A 17,785-nucleotide genomic window follows, 5' to 3' on the forward strand; every position below is an offset into this window, starting at 1 on the left:
TGAAGACACCCAGCTCTCCCTCACTGCCACTTGTGTCGACCCCTCCTTGGTCTCTACATTGTCAAACTGCTTGTCTGACATCCATTTCTGGAGGAGCAGAAATTTTCTCCTATTGAATATTGGGAAGACTGAAGCCATTGTTTTCAGTCCCCGCCACAAACTCTATTCCCTAGCCACTAACTCTATCCTTCTCCCCAACTTCTGTCTGAGGCTGAACCAGACTGTTCGCAGCCTTGGTGTCATATTTGACCCTGAAATGAGCTTTCGACCACATATCTGCAGCATAACTAAGATCGCTTATTTCCACCTCCATAACATCGCCGGTTTCTGCCCTTGCCTCAGCTCATCTGCTGCTGAAGTCCTCATCCATGCCTTTGTTATCTGTCGACTTGACTATTCCAACGCACGCCAGGCTGGCGTCACACATTCAACCCTGCGTAAACTAGAGGTGATTCAAAACTCGGCTGCCCACATCCTAACTCGCAACACGTCCCACTCACCCATCACTCCTGTGCTCGCTGACCTACATTGGCTCCCGTTTAAAGCAATGCTTAGATTTCAAAATTCTCATCCTTGTTTTCAAATCCCTCCATGGCCTCACCCCTCCCTATCTCTAATCTCCTCCAGCCCCAAAACACTCCCCCGCCCCTGAGATGTCTGCACTTCTCCAATTCTGGTCACTTGGGCATCCTTGATTATAGTGGGAGTTGTGTACAGAGCACCAAACAGTAGTAGTGAGGTTGGGGACAGCATCAAACAAGAAATAAGGGATGCGTGCAATAAAGGTACAGCAGTTATCATGGGCGACTTTAATCTACATATTGATTGGGCTAACCTAACTGGTAGTAATGCAGTCGAGGAGGATTTCCTGGAGAGTATTAGGGATGGTTTTCTCGACCAATATGTCGAGGAACCAACTCGACTGCTGGGCATCCTAGACTGGGTGATGTGTAATGAGAAGGGACTAATTATCAATCTTGTTGTGCGAGGCCCCTTGGGGAAGAGTGACCATAATATGGTAGAATTCTTTATTAAGATGGAGAGTGACACAGTTAATTCGGAAACTAGGGTCCTGAACTGAAGGAAGGTAACTTCGACGGTATGAGGCGTGAATTGGCTAGGATAGACTGGCAAAGGATACTTAAAGGGTTGACGGTGGATAAGCAATGGCAAACATTTAAAGATCAGATGGATGAACTTCAGCAATTGTACATCCCTGTCTGAAGTAAAAATAAAACGGGGAAGGTGGCTAACAAGGGAAATTAAGGATAGTGTTAAAACCAAGGAAGAGGCATATAAATTGGCTAGAAAACGTAACAAACCTAAGGACTGGGAGAAATTTAGAATTCAACAGAGGAGGACAAAGGGTTTAATTAAGAGGGGGAAAATAGAGTACAAGAGGAAGCTTGCAGGGAACATAAAAACTGACTGCAAAAGCTTCTATAAATATGTGAAGAGAAAAAGATTAGTGAAGACAAATGTAGGTCCCTTGCAGTTGGATTCAGGTGAATTTTTAATGGGGAACAAAGAAATGGCACACCAATTGAACAAATACTTCGGTTCTGTCTTCACGAAGGAAGACACGAATAACCTTCCGAATGTACTAGAGGACAATGGGTCTAGTGAGAAGGAGGAACTGAAGGATATCCTTATTTGGCGGGAAATTGTGTTAGGGAAATTGATGGGATTGAAGGCTGATAAATCTCCAGGGCCTGATAGTCTGCATCCTAGAGTATTTAAGGAAGTGGCCCTTGAAATAGTGGATGCATTGGTGATCATTTTCCAACAGTCTATCGACTCTGGATCAGTTCCTCTGCACTGGAGGGTAGCTAAAGTAACACCATTTTTTAAAAAAGGAGGGAGCGAGTAAATGGGTGATTATAGACCGGTTAGCCTGACATCAGTAGTGGGGAAAATTTTGGAATCAATCATTAAGGATGAAATAGAAGTGCATTTGGAAAGCAGTGACAGGAACGGTCCAAGTCAGCATGGATTTATGAAAAGGGAATTCATGCTTGACAAATCTTCTGGAATATTTTTGAGGATGTAACTAGCAGAGTGGACAAGGGAGAACCAGTGGATGTGGTGTATTTGGACTTTCAAAAGGCTTTTGACAAGGTCCCGCACAAGAGATTGGTGTGCAAAGTCAAAGCGCATGGTATTGGGGGTAATGTACTGACGTGGATAGAGAACTGGTTGGCAGACAGGAAGCAGAGAGTCGGGAGAAACGGGTTCTTTTCAGAATGGCAGGTAGTGACTAGTGGAGTGCCGCAGAGCTTAGCGCTGGGACCCCAGCTCTTTACAATATACATTAACGATTTGGATGAAGGAATTAAGTGTAATATCTCCAAGTTTGCAGATGACACTAAACTGGATAGCGGTATGAGACGTGAGGGGGATGCTAAGAGACTGCAGGGTGATTTGGATAGGTTAGGTGAGTGGGCAAATGCATGGCAGATGCAGTATAATGTGGGTAAATGTGAGGTTATCCATTTTGGGGGCAAAAACACGAAGGCAGAATATTATCTGAATGGCGGCAGATTAGGAAAAAGGGAGGTGCAATGAGACCTGGCTCGTCAGTCATTAATGGTTGGCATGCAGGTACAGCAGGCGGTGAAGAAGGCAAATGGTATGTTGGCCTTCATAGCTAGAGGATTTGAGTATAGCAGCAGGGAGGTCTTACTGCAGTTGTACAGGGCCTTAGTGAGTCCTCACCTGGAATATTGTGTTCAGTTTTGGTCTCCTAATCTGAGGAAGGACATTCTTGCTATTGAGGGAGTGCAGCGAAGGTTCTCCAGACTAATTCCAGGGATGGCTGGACAATCATATGAGGAGAGACTGGATCAACTGGGCCTTTATTCACTGGAGTTTAGAAGGATGAGAGGGGATCTCATAGAAAAGTATAAGATTCTGACAGGACTGGACAGGTTAGATGCAGGAAGAACGTTCCCAATGTTGGGGAAGTCCAGAACCAGGGGACATAGTCTTTGGCTAAGGGATAGGCCATTTAGGATTGAGATGAGGAGAAACTTCTTCACTCAGAGAGTTGTTAACCTGTGGAATTCCCTTCCGCAGAGAGTTGTTGATGCCAGTTTATTGGATATATTCAAGAGGGAGTTAGATATAGAAACATCAAAAATAGGTGCAGGAGTAGGCCATTCGGCCCTTCGAGCCTGCACCGCCATTCAATGAGTTCATGGCTGAACGTGCAACTTTAGTACCCCATTCCTGCTTTCTCGCTATACCCCTTGATCCTCCTAGTAGTAAGGACTACATCTAACTCCTTCTTGAATATATTTCGTGAATTGGCCGCAACAACTTTCTGTGGTAGAGAATTCCACAGGTTCACCACTCTCTGGGTGATGAAGTTTCTCCTCATCTCGGTCCTAAATGGCTTACCCCTCATCCTTAAGCTGTGACCCCTGGTTCTGGGCTTCCCCAACATTGGGAACATTCTTCCTGCATCTAACCTGTCTAAACCCGTCAGAATTTTAAACGTTTCTATGAGATCCCCTCTCATTCTTCTGAACTCCAGTGAATACAAGCCCAGTTGATCCAGTCTTTCTTGATAGGTCAGTCCCGCCATCCCAGGAATCAGTCTGGTGAACCTTCGCTGCACTCCCTGAATAGCAAGAATGTTCTTCCTCAAGTTAGGAGACCAAAACTGTACAAAATACTCCAGAAGTGGCCTCATCAAGGCCCTGTACAACTGTAGTAACACCTCCCTGCCCCTGTACTCAAATCCCCTCGCTATGAAGGCCAACATGCCATTTGCTTTCTCAACTGCCTGTTGTACCTGCATGCCAATCTTCAATGACTGATGTACCATGACACCAGGTCTCGTTGCACCTCCCCTTTTCCTAATCTGTCACCATTCAGATAATAGTCTGTCTCCCTGTTTTTACCACCAAAGTAGATAACCTCACATTTATCCACATTATACTTCATCTGCCATGCATTTGCCCACTCACCGAACCTATCCAAGTCACTCTGCAGCCTCATAGCATCCTCCTCGCACCTCACACTGCCACCCAACTTAGTGTCATCCCCAAATTTGGAGATACTACATTTAATCCCCTCGTCTAAATCATTAATGTACAATGTAAACAGCTGGGGCCCCAGCACAGAACCTTGCAGTACCCCACTAGTCACTGTCTGCCATTCTGAAACGTACCCATTTGCTTCCTGTCTGCCAACCAGTTCTCAATCCACGTCAGCACACTACCCCCAATCCCATGTGCTTTAACTTTGCACATTAATCTCTTGTGTGGGACCTTGTCGAAAGCCTTCTGAAAGTCCAAATACACCACATCAACTGGTTCTCCCTTGTCCACTCTACTGGAAACATCCTCAAAAAATTCCAGAAGATTTGTCAAACATGATTTCTCTTTCACACATCCATGCTAACTTGAACCTATCATGTCACCTCTTTCCAAATGCGCTGCGATGACATCCTTAATAATTGATTGCATCATTTTACCCACTACCGATGTCAGGCTGACCGGTCTATAATTCCCTGTTTTCTCTCTCCCTCCTTTTTTAAAAAGTGGGGTTACATTGGCTACCCTCCACTCCATAGGAACTGATCCAGAGTCTATGGAATGTTGGAAAATGACTGTCAATACATCTGCTATTTCCAAAGCCACCTCCTTAAGTACTCTGGGATGTAGACCATCAGGTCCTGGGGATTTATCGGCCTTCAGTCCCATCAATTTCCCCAACACAATTTCCCGACTAATAAGGATTTCCCTCAGTTCCTCCTTCTTACTAGACCCTCTGACCCCTTTTATATCCAGAAGGTTGTTTGTGTCCTCCTTAGTGAATACCGAACCAAAGTACTTGTTCAATTGGTCTGCCATTTCTTTGTTGCCTTACGGCTAAGGGGATCAAGGGGTATGGAGAGAAAGCAGGAAAAGGGTACTGAGGGAATGATCAGCCATGATGTTCTTGAATGGCGGTGCAGTCTCGAAGGGCCGAATGGCCTATTCCTGCACCTATTTTCTATAATCGCTCAACCATTGGTGGCCATGCCTTCTGTTGCCTCGGCCCTAGGTTCTGGAATTCCCAGCCTAAACTTGTCCGGTCTCTTTCCTCCTACAAGTCACTCCTTAAAACCTACCTCTTTGGCCAAGCTTTTGGTCACCTGCCCTAATTTATCCATATGTGGCTCAATATCAACGTTTGTGTCTCATAATACTCATATGAAGTGCTTTGGGACGTTTCACTATGTTAAAGGTGCTATATAAATAGAAGATGTTGTTGCTGCTCAAATTCCACAAAAGTATATAGCCCACAATACACTTCAAAACAAAATTTTGTTTCAGTTGAATCAAAGTGTTACTGGTATGTTCATGGCATTAGCTGAATATGTATATTGTCCATAGACATGGAAACTACTTTGTCAGAACTCCGATGTGAAATTTTATGTTTGCACAAATTGAAATGGAAAAGGAAAACAAGGACTGAATGCGAGTTAAAATTTGCAAGGGGACACTTGGTGAAACTGACATGCAACTCATATACCAGAAGGCCCCAAGTTCTACTACTGGTCTGTGCTACGTAAGCTGATCTCACTCAGGATGACAAGGGTTGTACAATTGACCTCTATCCTGCACCAGGGAGGGGAAAAAAAGCTGTCTTTATGAGAGGAGTCGGAGGAGAGGAAAAAAAAAAAAGAGTACTGTAAAAGGCATTATAAAAGATTAGCCAAAAAAACTCAGTAGATATGATTTACATATGTTAATACAGAATCTGATGCGAACTATCCCACCTCAGGTCAATAGTTTATGTACTCTAGTCATCACTAAACAGCTCCATTAATGTTCATTCGGAGTCCTGATTACAAGAAATCTTATTTTTAATCATCTAGTTTAATCACCTTCAGAGGTGCATTCTGAATTAGAGAGCAATTTAATTGGTTAAACACCAATCATTTCAACACAGACTTAGTTGATTTAAGAATTTCTGCATGATTTGTAATTTAGCTGAATGAATGAAACTCTTTTTGGAGTTCACCTGCAAAACATAAAACATTAAACGGTGCCACCCGACCTGGGTGACACTTCAGACATTTACAAGGCCCTTTTTTTCCCCCCCCTTTTTTTTGTTTTTTTTTGTGTTTTTCTTTTTTTGGTTTTTTTTTTTGGGCACTAAAATCACAATTTTCCCCAGTGCCCCCTATAAAAAGGAAGGGGGACACTAAAAGCACCGGCAATTAAAACAAATTAAACTTAAAAACGTAAAATCAAATTAAAATTTGGTTGCCGGGCGTGATGATGCACACCAGTCCCTCCGGTGCCCACCTCTCGCGGAAGGCCGCAAGCGTACCGGTGGACACCGCGTGCTCCATCTCCAAGGACACCCTGGACCGGATGTAAGAGCGGAAGCGAGGCAGGCAGTCAGGTTGAACGACCCCCTCGACCGCCCGCAGCCTGGACCGGCTGATGGCACCCTTGGCCGTGCCCAGGAGCAGAGCTGAATGAATGAACTATGTTACTCCTTCACTACAGCTGTTCCACAACTGGATATTTGGTGGAAAGTCAATATTATTGATATTTGTGTAAATCAATCAGAAAACAGAAACACTCCAATTGGGACTTTGCAACTTGTACAGCAGATAAAACATGGCAAGAATTTAAAATGCAATGACCCTGATTGCATCTAGATGCAAAGACCAAGGAAGTATATCTAGTCTGTGTTAAATTAGTCAGCCAGCTAACAAAAGTAAATAATTAAAGATCACACTGATAGTTTCCCATTAATAAGGTGATCTATGATAGATCCACCAGAAGATAACTAAAGAAAGAAGCATGTGTAGAAGTGGGAATGGAGAATATCGTAGACAGTTTCACGATAGTGTATTTTCCAACATGGCCAGGAATATACTGCAATTTTTATTCTTATTTCCATGAGTCTGACTCAGTAGTTAAGTACAGTTAACCCGAGTTATTAATTTAGTTTAAGAACATTGAAGGAAACCGGTAAAGTCACACTGTACTTTCATATACCGTGTGGATACGCCACTCTTATTGAACTCTAAGATCTTCCACTGTTCCACATAAATGTTACAACTAAATTAATAATAATGTATAATAGAACTCAAGAGACATGCATGGTCACAAAATATAATTTATAGTTATCATTCATGAACCAAAGAAGAATTCATTTGTACAACGTTACTTAAATAGGTCTCCAGTCAAGAAATAAAAAATTGAATAAAGTAGGCAAAAGCAAGTGATCAGATATTACAGAAATGAAATCAAGGGGCATACCTTTTCAAGGGTCAGTATGAGAGGAGTTGGAATTTTCCTTTCAGCATAGCATCACAATATTTAAACAAACATTACATTGTAGTTGTAAACGCACAGTAAAAATGACTAAATAAAGTTACATTTCCTGAGCTGTTTCTTATAGCTGTCTGGATCAGAAATTATTTATTTTTCTGATATTAAAGAATTGAAAATGCTTTAGACAAATTCCTTATAATGGAAACGCAATGAAATTTATGAAAAATAGCTGCTCGCAGCTGTGATCAATTCCATTAAATTTGACATTTTCAATATACCACATCTGGAACTACTACTAATTCTCTATTTTCAAAAACTACATCTTTAATAACTAATTATTGCATGACTCCTTTAACCACATCTTTGGTGCCTCTGGGAGAAATTTTCTAGTTGTATAATTCATTTTTGTCGCAAATAAATTAGTGTTAATAATTTCAAAGCCTTGAAAACCAACTCATTCAATTCTACATAGAAGTTTGCTCTGAATGAGGATTTGTATGGAATACAGACATGAAAGATCATAGGCCCCACAGCAAATTGGTTTCATATAACTTACATTATTCATGTATTCAGTGAGAAGATCCTGAAGGGCCTGTCGCACGGCATTACACTCAGCCACAATTCTTTCCCGCCGGTCATCACGTGTGCACGAAGAGTCTGCCATCAGTGCAGCCCCACTGATAATACTCTCCAGCCTCTCCTCCAGAGATGGCCTGTATCTCTGTTCGCTGAACTGCATAGGATCCAAAATTATCTTGTTCTGAAAGGTAAATTGTGGGAGAAAGGGGAAACAAGTTATTATATGGAAAATCATTACTGTCCTTACCTCAATTTGTAATTTGAGGTCATTCCTTGCCCCCAGCGTGTTTGTCATTTACATTCCATCTCTTCACTATATGGCTATTATTGCAATGGGACGCTCAAAGAACCAGTTTCACAAACAAATATCTTTTGTTTTTGGCATAGAGTAAGAGAACAGATGGTTTAAGAGCAGCATATAATACTAGCCCAAGGCAATGGAGGGTGACCTTCAACCATAGTAATGAATGAATCTCCATTGCCAAGTGACACTTTACGCCGTTTTAATTTTATGAGGCATTTTGGGACTTCAGTTTGGCACAGATCAAATTATTTTTGTTTTACCACAACACTGGTTGGACAAATGCCAACCATTACCACAATTCTAAAGTGGCATTAAAGTATAAAATGCTGGAAACACTCAGTAGGTTAGGTAGCACCTGGAGCGAAAAAGAACATAATAAGAACATAAGAATTAGGAACAGGAGTAGGCCATCTAGCCCCTTGAGCCTGCTCCGCCATTCAATAAGATCATGGCTGATCTGGCCGTGGACTCAGCTCCACTTACCCGCCCGCTCCCCATAACCCTTAATTCCCTTATTAGTTAAAAATCTATTTATCTGTGACTTGAATACATTCAATGAGCTAGCCTCAACTGCTTCCTTGGGCAGAGAATTCCACAGATTCACAACCCTCTGGGAGAAGAAATTCCTTCTCAACTCGGTTTTAAATTGGCTCCCCCGTATTTTGAGGCTGTGCCCCCTAGTTCTCATCTCCCCGACTAGTGGAAACAACCTCTCCGCCTCTATCTTGTCTATCCCTTTCATTATTTTAAATGTTTCTATAAGATCACCCCCTCATCCTTCTGAACCCCAACGAGTAAAGACCCAGTCTACTCAATCTATCATCATAAGGTAATCCCCTCATATCCGGAATCAGCCTCGTGAATCGTCTCTGTACCCCCTCCAAAGCCAGTATATCCTTCCTTAAGTAAGGTGACCAAAACTGCACGCAGTACTCCAGGTGCGGCCTTACCAATACCCTATACAGTTGCAGCAGGACCTCCCTGCTTTTGTACTCCATCCCTCTCGCAATGAAGGCCAACATTCCATTCGCCTTTCTGATTACCTGCTACACCTGCAAATTCACTTTTTGGGATTCATGCACAAGGACCCCCAGGTCCCTCTGCACCTCAGCATGTTGTAATTTCTCCCCATTCAAATAATATTCCCTTTTACTGTTTTTTTCCCCAAGGTGGATGACGTCACACTTTCCGACATTGTATTCCATCTGCCAAACCTTAGCCCATTCGCTTAACCTATCTAAATCTCTTTGCAGCCTCTCTGTGTCCTCTACACAACCCGCTTTTCCACTATTCTTTGTGTCATCTGCAAATTTTGTTACACTACACTCTGTCCCCTCTTCCAGGTCATCTATGTATATTGTAAACAGTTGTGGTCCCAGCACCGATCCCTGTGTCACACCACTAACCACTGATTTCCAACCCGAAAAGGACCCATTTATCCTGACTCTCTGCTTTCTGTGAGCCAGCCAATTCTCGATCCATGCTAATACATTTCCTCTGACTCCGCGTACCTTGATCTTCTGCAGTAACCTTTTGTGTGGCACCTTATCGAATGCCTTTTGGAAATCTAAATACACCACATCCATCGGTACACCTCTATCCACCATGCTCGTTATATCCTCAAAGAATTCCAGTAAATTAGTTAAACATGATTTTCCCTTCATGAATCCATGCTGCGTCTGCTTGATTGCACTATTCCTATCGAGATGTCCCGCTATTTCTTCCTTAATGATAGTTTCAAGCATTTTCCCCACTACAGATGTTAAACTAACCGGCCTATAATTACCTGCCTTTTGTCTGCCCCTTTTTTAAACAGAAGCATTACATTAGCTAAAGGTAAGGATAATGTTTCAGATTAATGTTCAAAACGTTAACCATACCTTTCCCCTCTCTGCAGATGCCTTTTCTACATTAAAACTATAAGCTGCACTGTCATCAAATGAAAACAAAACAAAAGGGCCCCTTTTTTGAAGCGCACAAATAATATAAAACAAAATCATAAAGCAAAGTAATCTTATCGCTTAAATAATACTATTACCCATGTTAACCCTGCACTTCAGTCCCTGTGGTGTCCGCTGGTTGCAGAAGGCCTCAAACATACTGGCAGGTACTGTGTACTACTTCTCCAAGGCCTCTCTACAGAGCAGGATAGACGCACCAACGTTAGTGTTCTCGCTCATGCCAACATCACCAGCAACGAAGCACTGACCTCGCTTGATCAGTTCCATTGGGCGGGCCACATTGTCCACATGCCTGACTTGTGACTCCCCTAAGCAAGCGCACTACTCGAAGCGGACACAGCAAGTGAGCCCCAGATGAGCAGAGGAAATGTTTCAAGGACGCCCTCAAGCCTCCTTGATAAAGTGCAACATCCCCACCGGTACTTGGGAATCCCTGGCCCAAGACCGCCCAAGTTGGTGGAAGAGCATCCGGGAGGACACTGAGTATCTAGAGTCTCGTCGCCGAGAGCATGCAGAAATCAAGCGCATTCAGTGGAAGGAGCGTGCGGCAAACCAGGCTCCCCACCCACCCTCCCTTTCCTTCAACCACTGTCTGCCCCACTGATGACAGAGACTTTAATTCCCGCATTGGACTGTACAGCCACCTGAGAAGCAAGTCTTCCTTGATTCCGAGAGACTGCCTAGGACGATGACAAAAGCATTCTGACCATGCTCGACCAGCTCCGTTGGGCGGGCCACATTGTCCACATGCCCGACACGAGACTCCCTAGGCAAGCGGACTACTCGGAGCTCTGCAATATTTTGCTTTTTGTTCAGAGATATTATTTGGTTTATGACAGCACTAGGTATTAAAACTCTTCAGTTAAAAATGGCTATTATTGCAATCTAATGTAGATTTAACTTTTCTGCTCTGAAGACGATCAAATGATTTCTGTGTAAGCTTAACATGGCCAAAAGAGCTGAAAAGGAGCTAGTCATCGTTGGAAAAAATATATATATATATTTTATTTCATGGGACCACACTGAAGCATTTTTAAACATAAAAATTAACTTGTCCCAATATCCAAAGTTCATTTAATAATGAACATAAAGTTTGCACATTCTTAGGTAGTGGGAACAAAGTTTAAAGATGTACATTACATGGAGGAAGAGGATGAAACACACTAAATTAAGAATATGTTCCCAAAGTAGTTTTGGAACTGTGGATGGGAGACATAGAAACATAGAAACTTCTGCCCACCCTTCCGAATCCACCCCAAACCGAACCAAGGATCATTTGTGATGCATGGCAGGCTCCCAGAGGGATTCCGACTGCCAAGAAAGAGCTAACCACTGCAAAGAAGATTATTGCGACAGTACAGTAGTGGAATGGTGAGGGACCTTAGAGTGGCAGAAGCACCCCGAAGACTTGAGAGCAGACACACACACATATATATATATATATATATATATATAAAATGGATCTTCCATGGCATTGCCCATAAAAGTCAGGACAAAGTGAACTTCCCTCAGTGCATTAGTGATTTTATAGTTATAGGCATGAACCTGCAGCTTCCTGAGTTTATGAAGGTCCAACAAGTGGTAGTATAGATCTGCAGCTGAGGGGAATTGACTGCAGAATCAATGAAGAAACAGATAAAAGACTTTTAAAAACAGTCAGGAAAGCTTAAAAATAAATAATGTTGGCAGGAAAACCACATCATAAAAGGAATTCAGAGGGAGCAGGAAGTCCAAGAGGATGGAAAACTGGTATTGTTGCAGAGGTGAGTAGTGGGAATAGCCTACAGAATCAATCTGAGAAAGACAAGTATTTAGCAAAGTTTCATGAATCATTTACTTAAGCATGGACAGGAGGAAACCGAAGCCAGGGAATTTGAAAATGGTGAGTTGTTGTTGCAATCTTACTGTTATCCTGGAGGAAGATTAGGAATGTTGATAGTGTCATGGAGCTGAGAGAATATTTAAATCGTGTCACTTCATATACAAAGGGCTTCACATGCAATGAATTACTTTGAAGTGCAGGAACTGTTATAAAGGTAAACTCAGTAACCATTTTGTGCACAGCTAGATATAAAAATATAAGTGAGTTGCATGACAAGCTAATGTGTTTTGGTGGTATTACTTTGGGAGGAATGTTGGTCAAGATACTGAAAAACTCCTTGCTCTTTTAATTATGCAGTGGAATTTTTAGCATACTCATTAAACACTGAAGTAAGCAGAGAGGACCTCAATTTAATGTCTAATCTGAGGATGATATCTTTTACAATGCAGCACTTCTTCAGCTTGAACCCAGGGCGAGAGGACTACCAACTGAGCCAAGTATATTAATAACTAACATCTTGAAGTCATAAAACATAGAAAGTATTACATTGAAAGAAAACAGTATTTTTTTAAAAATAGTTCTTAAGTCAGCTTCAAAAAGCATTATGGCAATTTATACAGAAAGCATGACTGATGAAGGCAATTTAAAACAAATCAAATATAACTCCTGTAAAGACTATCCTTAAACCTTATATCTGCAGGTATAAGAGTCAAATCCTTATTTTCAGATTTCTAATTTATATTTAATGCAGTTTCATCCTGGTCAATGTTGATTCCTTTGTCAAAATGGAGCTAATTCATATATATCAATGTACATAGGGAAAAGATCATTAAGATTCATTAATTTTACACTCATATCCTCTCATTCTACAAGGACAATGTAAAGAAGAAATATATTTCACTGAATTGTCATATAATCTCATTGTAGAAGAAGATTTTATTGCTGAAGTTTATGCTTAATGTAATCCAGTTGAGAAGGAAGACATTCTTTGTTTATTATTGGTGTCTCTGTCAGCCTTTACTATGATTTATGCTTTAACATGATCTTTAGATACAACCTGGTAACTGACATTCATTGCAGGATTCTTTTTGATGGAACATTATTCTAATTCACAATGTCACCGAAAAAGAACAGACGACGCATCTTTTTACAAAATACCCGTTTGCGGGCTTCTTCATCCTAGAAATTTAAACTATAAACCACCACAAAGAACTGTGAAACAATGGTAAGTGTACAAATATCTTCCTTCATCCATGGACTTCATGGCTGTTGCCACATATGCTACCTGACATTAAAACCTGAATGAGCCAAATTTTCCTTCACATTAATGTCAGTAACTGCGGCTCCCGCCAATCCTCAGCGCCTCCCTCCTGCTCACTAAGCTCTTGCTATACACTCTCCTGTGAAATGCTCGGACACATCTCTATACGTGTAATGAGTTCTATAGTGAAGCAAGTTATTGTTGTTAAGCTCATTTAAGAATTACAACTTTTTACCCTTCATCATTGCCAGCCTTTTTGGGAAATAAGGTTGTTCTCTTACAAACAAACAGTCAATATGATTTGAAATTTTTAACTTACTGCTGGGATCTGAATGATGTGTACAAAGCAGTTTCAAATATTTATCAGCAAATAAACTCTGTGTACCCATTCTCTTAGACTAATCAGTTCAGTATGTTAACAGTATTCTCTGCATTTCAAATGAAAAACGTTGAAATGGTTATAATGGAGATTTTCAATTATTATTTTAGTCGTGAATACACTTGCTTTGAAGTTTAGTAAAAAACCGTGCAGGAGGACCTTCAGCTGCTATTAAAATTCTATGTTCATGGTCATTTTTTAATAGAATACAAGCAGCTATCACCAATGAAATATTTAATGTCATAAAACCAAGATATTGGTTGAAGGAAGACATGCTACCCTCAATACAAAATAAATCACATCACAGAAATAGTTATGCCATGCTCTTGAAAATGACATTTCAGCAAGAACCAAGGTTTAAAAAATGATCAGCAATTATCTTAGTCAGTTAAAACATATTATTCACACATTAAAGTACTTCAGAAATAGATATTATGTTTATGAAATTGCATACACTTGAATTTAATCTTCTGACTGATCTATTTTTCCAATGTAGTGATTAGAAACGGCGAACTAGCATTTTTTCAAATTCAACAACAACATTTATATATAACCTTCAACGTAGCAAAACATCCCAAAATGCTTCAAAAGGAAAGCTTTACTTGGATTTCTATTGCTTCTTTCATGACTTCAGGACGCCCCAAAGCGCTTTACAGTCAATTAAATATTTAAAAAAATGTGTAGTCACTGTTGTAATGTAGGAAACACGGCAGAAAATTTGCGCACAGCTAGTTCCCCAAGATAGCAATGTGATAATGAGTAAATAAACAGTGTTCATGATGTTGATTGAGGGATAAATATTGGCCAAGATACCGGGGCTAACTCCCCTGCTCCTCTTCGAAATAGTGCCATAAGATATTTTACGAAAGAGCAGACGGGGCCTCGGTTTAACATCTCAACCGAAAAATGCAGATCCGACAATGTAGCACTCCCTGCACTGGAGTGTCAACCTAGATTTTTGTGCACAGATCTCTGGAGTGGGACTTGAATCCACAACCTTCTGACTCAGAGGGGAGAGTGCTATCCACTGAACCACGGCCGACACTGGCATGTTTGACACCGAGCCACATAAGGAGATATTAGGACAGATGACCAAAAGCTTCGTTTAAGAGTAAGGTTTTAAGGAGCACCTTAAAGGAGAGAGAGGCAGAGAGGTTGAGGGAGGGAATTCCAGAGCTTAATTCCTAGGCAGGTGAAGGCATAGCCACCAATGGTGGAGCGATTAAAATCGGAGATGTAGAAGAGGCTAGAATAGGAGGAATTCAGAGATCTGAGAGGGTTTTATGGCTAGAGGTGGTCACAGAGATAGGGAGGGGTGAGGACGTGGAGGGATTTGAAAACAAGGACAAGAATGTTAAAATCGAGGCATTGCCAGACCGGGAGCCAATGTAGGTCAAGCAAGCACAGGGGTGATGGAAGAACGGGACTTTGTGCGCGTTAGGATATGGGCAGCAGAGTTTTGGATTATGTTAAATTGAGATTAATTTACTAAAAAATAATTATTTTATTAATAGAAATCAGAAACCAACTCACTACTGCAATTGTTTAAGCATCAACATACTGGCCGGATTTTGCGGTCAGCGGCGAAGGAACAGTACTCGCCATTCACCTCGCTGACAGCTGCCCAAACATTTTGCAGGCTTTTGAGTGCAGACTTGCTCTAATCCAGCATCTGATCCGGCATAGCACCCTCTACAGGTGATCTGTGGCATCTATGAGCAGAGCAGGCAACAGCGAAGCTCTTCAACCAATCAGACTGAAGAATCTTCACTGAGAGACACACAGGTCAGGAGTGAGTCAGGCAACTTCTAGTGCATGCTGGAATCTCGCTCCCTTCTTCATCCGCCTCTGTTCAAGTGAGTTTACGTGGCTGGGGCTTGTTAAGCCTGCCCGGTGATGTTCCTGGCTAATTAAAAGGAAGCGGGTCTGATGACATAATTTGATGATGAGTCATCAGCTGGTTTCCTTAAAGGGACCATGCCACATGGCTGTCAATGTTATGCAGCATTGAGGTGCTGAACACTGACAAGCATTGCACAAAGGTGTACGGCTGCACCCAAACTCGCCCATCACTCTATCACAGCACATAGGGTGGCCCTCTTTCCTTCCAATGGGCGGAAGAGACATCCTAAGGACACCAACGCAGCCTGGTTGCATGTTGTACAGGCGGGCACAAGTAGGGATGTCATCAGGAGGACCAGGCTGCAGAGGCACAAACCTTTTAATGATCTCAGTGGATCACGATACACACTCAACCTCATCCTACTGTACCACTCATCACATCCCGATCACACCGCCTTCATTACCCTACTCCTGCGCATCTTTACTCATACCAACTTATTTTGCACCTCCACCCATCCCCCTCTCTCCATCTAAATTATCCCCATCACACTAGCCACCCTCACACTCACCCTCATCCTTGTGCAATCATACCAGCTAACATAGAAACATAGAAAATAGGTGCAGTAGTAGGCCATTCGGCACTTCGAGCCTGCACCACCATTCAATAAGATCATGGCTGATCATCACCTCAGTACCCCTTTCCTGCTTTCTTTCCATACCCCTTGATCCCTTTAGCCGTAAGGGCCATATCTAACTCCCTTTTGAATATATCCAACGAACTGGCATCAACAACTCTCTGCGGCAGAGAATTCCACAGGTTAATAACTCTCCGAGTGAAGAAGTTTCTCCTCATCTCGGTCCTACATGGCTTACCCCTTATCCTTAGACTGTGTCCCCTGGTTCTGGACTTCCCCAACATCGGGAACCGTCTTCCTGTATCTAACCTGTCCAGTCCTGTCAGTATTTTATATGTTTCCATGAGATCCGCTCTCATTCTTCCAAACTCCAATGAATAGAGGCCCAGTCGATGCAGTCTCTCCTCATATGTCAGTCCTGCCATCCCGGGAAACAGTCTGGTGAACCATCGCTGCACTCCTTCAATAGCAAGAACGTCCTTCCTCAGATTAGAAGACCAAAATCCTAACCCTAACTGGTGTTATCACCAATGCTGATGTAAAGTTTCTGCTATTGTGTTGTCAAATATTGAAATCTTTATTTTCAACACTTTGCCTTCTTGGACAGATCTGTGTGCACCTTTGGAAGTAGCTTAGTGAGTTGCAGTGAATGGTGAGACATTAACGGTAGCCCCCCACCCCCCAAAGGTAATGAGTGTGAAAGGAATGAGTGGGCATTGAAGGGATGCCTTATGATGTTGGCATGAGGTGGTCCCAATCTAGCACATCATGTGGCAGCCACGGTGTACAGTATCAAGTGAAGTAAATGTGGCCATGGTGAGGGCGTCCCTGGCAGCAATGTGGTCGGGTGCTGGTGCCCTGTGCAGCATCAGGTGATTGGGGAGACGTTTGATGCTGGTGTGCCTAGTGATGTTGGTGTTGGGACTGGTCGTGGTGGGATTCTGAGGACCAAGGTGAGATTCTTTCTAAGGAATTGATGCTGATGGGATAAATGCCAGATGAAGTCGAGATGACAGAAGTGATCTGCCAATGGAGAGAGAGGTTGCTCCAAGGAGGCGACACTGGATAGAGAGTTCACGGCAAACACTTCAAACCTCCATAAAGCTGAAAAGTGTATTACAAATCCTGAAGGCTCCAGCTGCTAAGATTGGAAATTGAACATCTGTGAAATGGTAGCTTTTATACCACTTCTGCAGCTGTTAACCAGTCAAACAAATCCAGAGTTGTTGAGAACCCGACACACCTACCTAACGTTATCCCCGAGGGACAGGAACCTCGTAAAAAACTTGGTAAAATGGTTAGGACCTGGTAAAATGCTGCTTAATAGCTTTAAGCAGCTTCTTTACTATCTCAATTGCCTGACTTAGTGCCGGGTCTGCAAACTGCAGGCAGAACAGGCACTTGGGAAATTCACATGTAGGCAGGTTCAGAGCGGACTTCCGCCCCGCTGTCAATCACGGCCATTTTGACAGCGGGCCTGCCTCCAAACTCACAGCATAAGGAAGATTCCGGCCACAGAGTCTAAACTAGGAACTATAAGACAGGAAATATAAATTAGATTTAAATAATGTACTGAAAGCAAAATAAAGATGGTGAAATACAAATGGGATCAAGAGAGACCGAAAAAGTAAGAAAAAATGTAAGAAAAACCTCCAACACTAATTAACTTCTGAAGGAATGAGATTCCACACTTGTAAAATTAATTTTTCAGGGCCA

The 17,785-nt window shown here is 42.2% G+C and overlaps 1 protein-coding gene across 2 annotated transcripts in view; it reads right to left on the reverse strand.

Annotated features, from left to right (window-relative positions):
* ctnna2 (catenin (cadherin-associated protein), alpha 2) overlaps window positions 1-17,785 on the reverse strand; it is a 1,881,920-nt gene that overhangs the window by 1,482,685 nt on the left and 381,450 nt on the right. For both annotated transcript variants that reach the window (XM_070866818.1, XM_070866819.1), the window contains one exon: window positions 7,843-8,046. In XM_070866818.1, the coding sequence (XP_070722919.1) occupies window positions 7,843-8,046 (204 nt within the window). The remainder of the gene's footprint in view (window positions 1-7,842; window positions 8,047-17,785) is intronic.

This window comes from Pristiophorus japonicus, chromosome 2 (genome assembly GCF_044704955.1).
Source record: "Pristiophorus japonicus isolate sPriJap1 chromosome 2, sPriJap1.hap1, whole genome shotgun sequence".
NCBI lineage: Eukaryota > Metazoa > Chordata > Chondrichthyes > Pristiophoridae > Pristiophorus > Pristiophorus japonicus.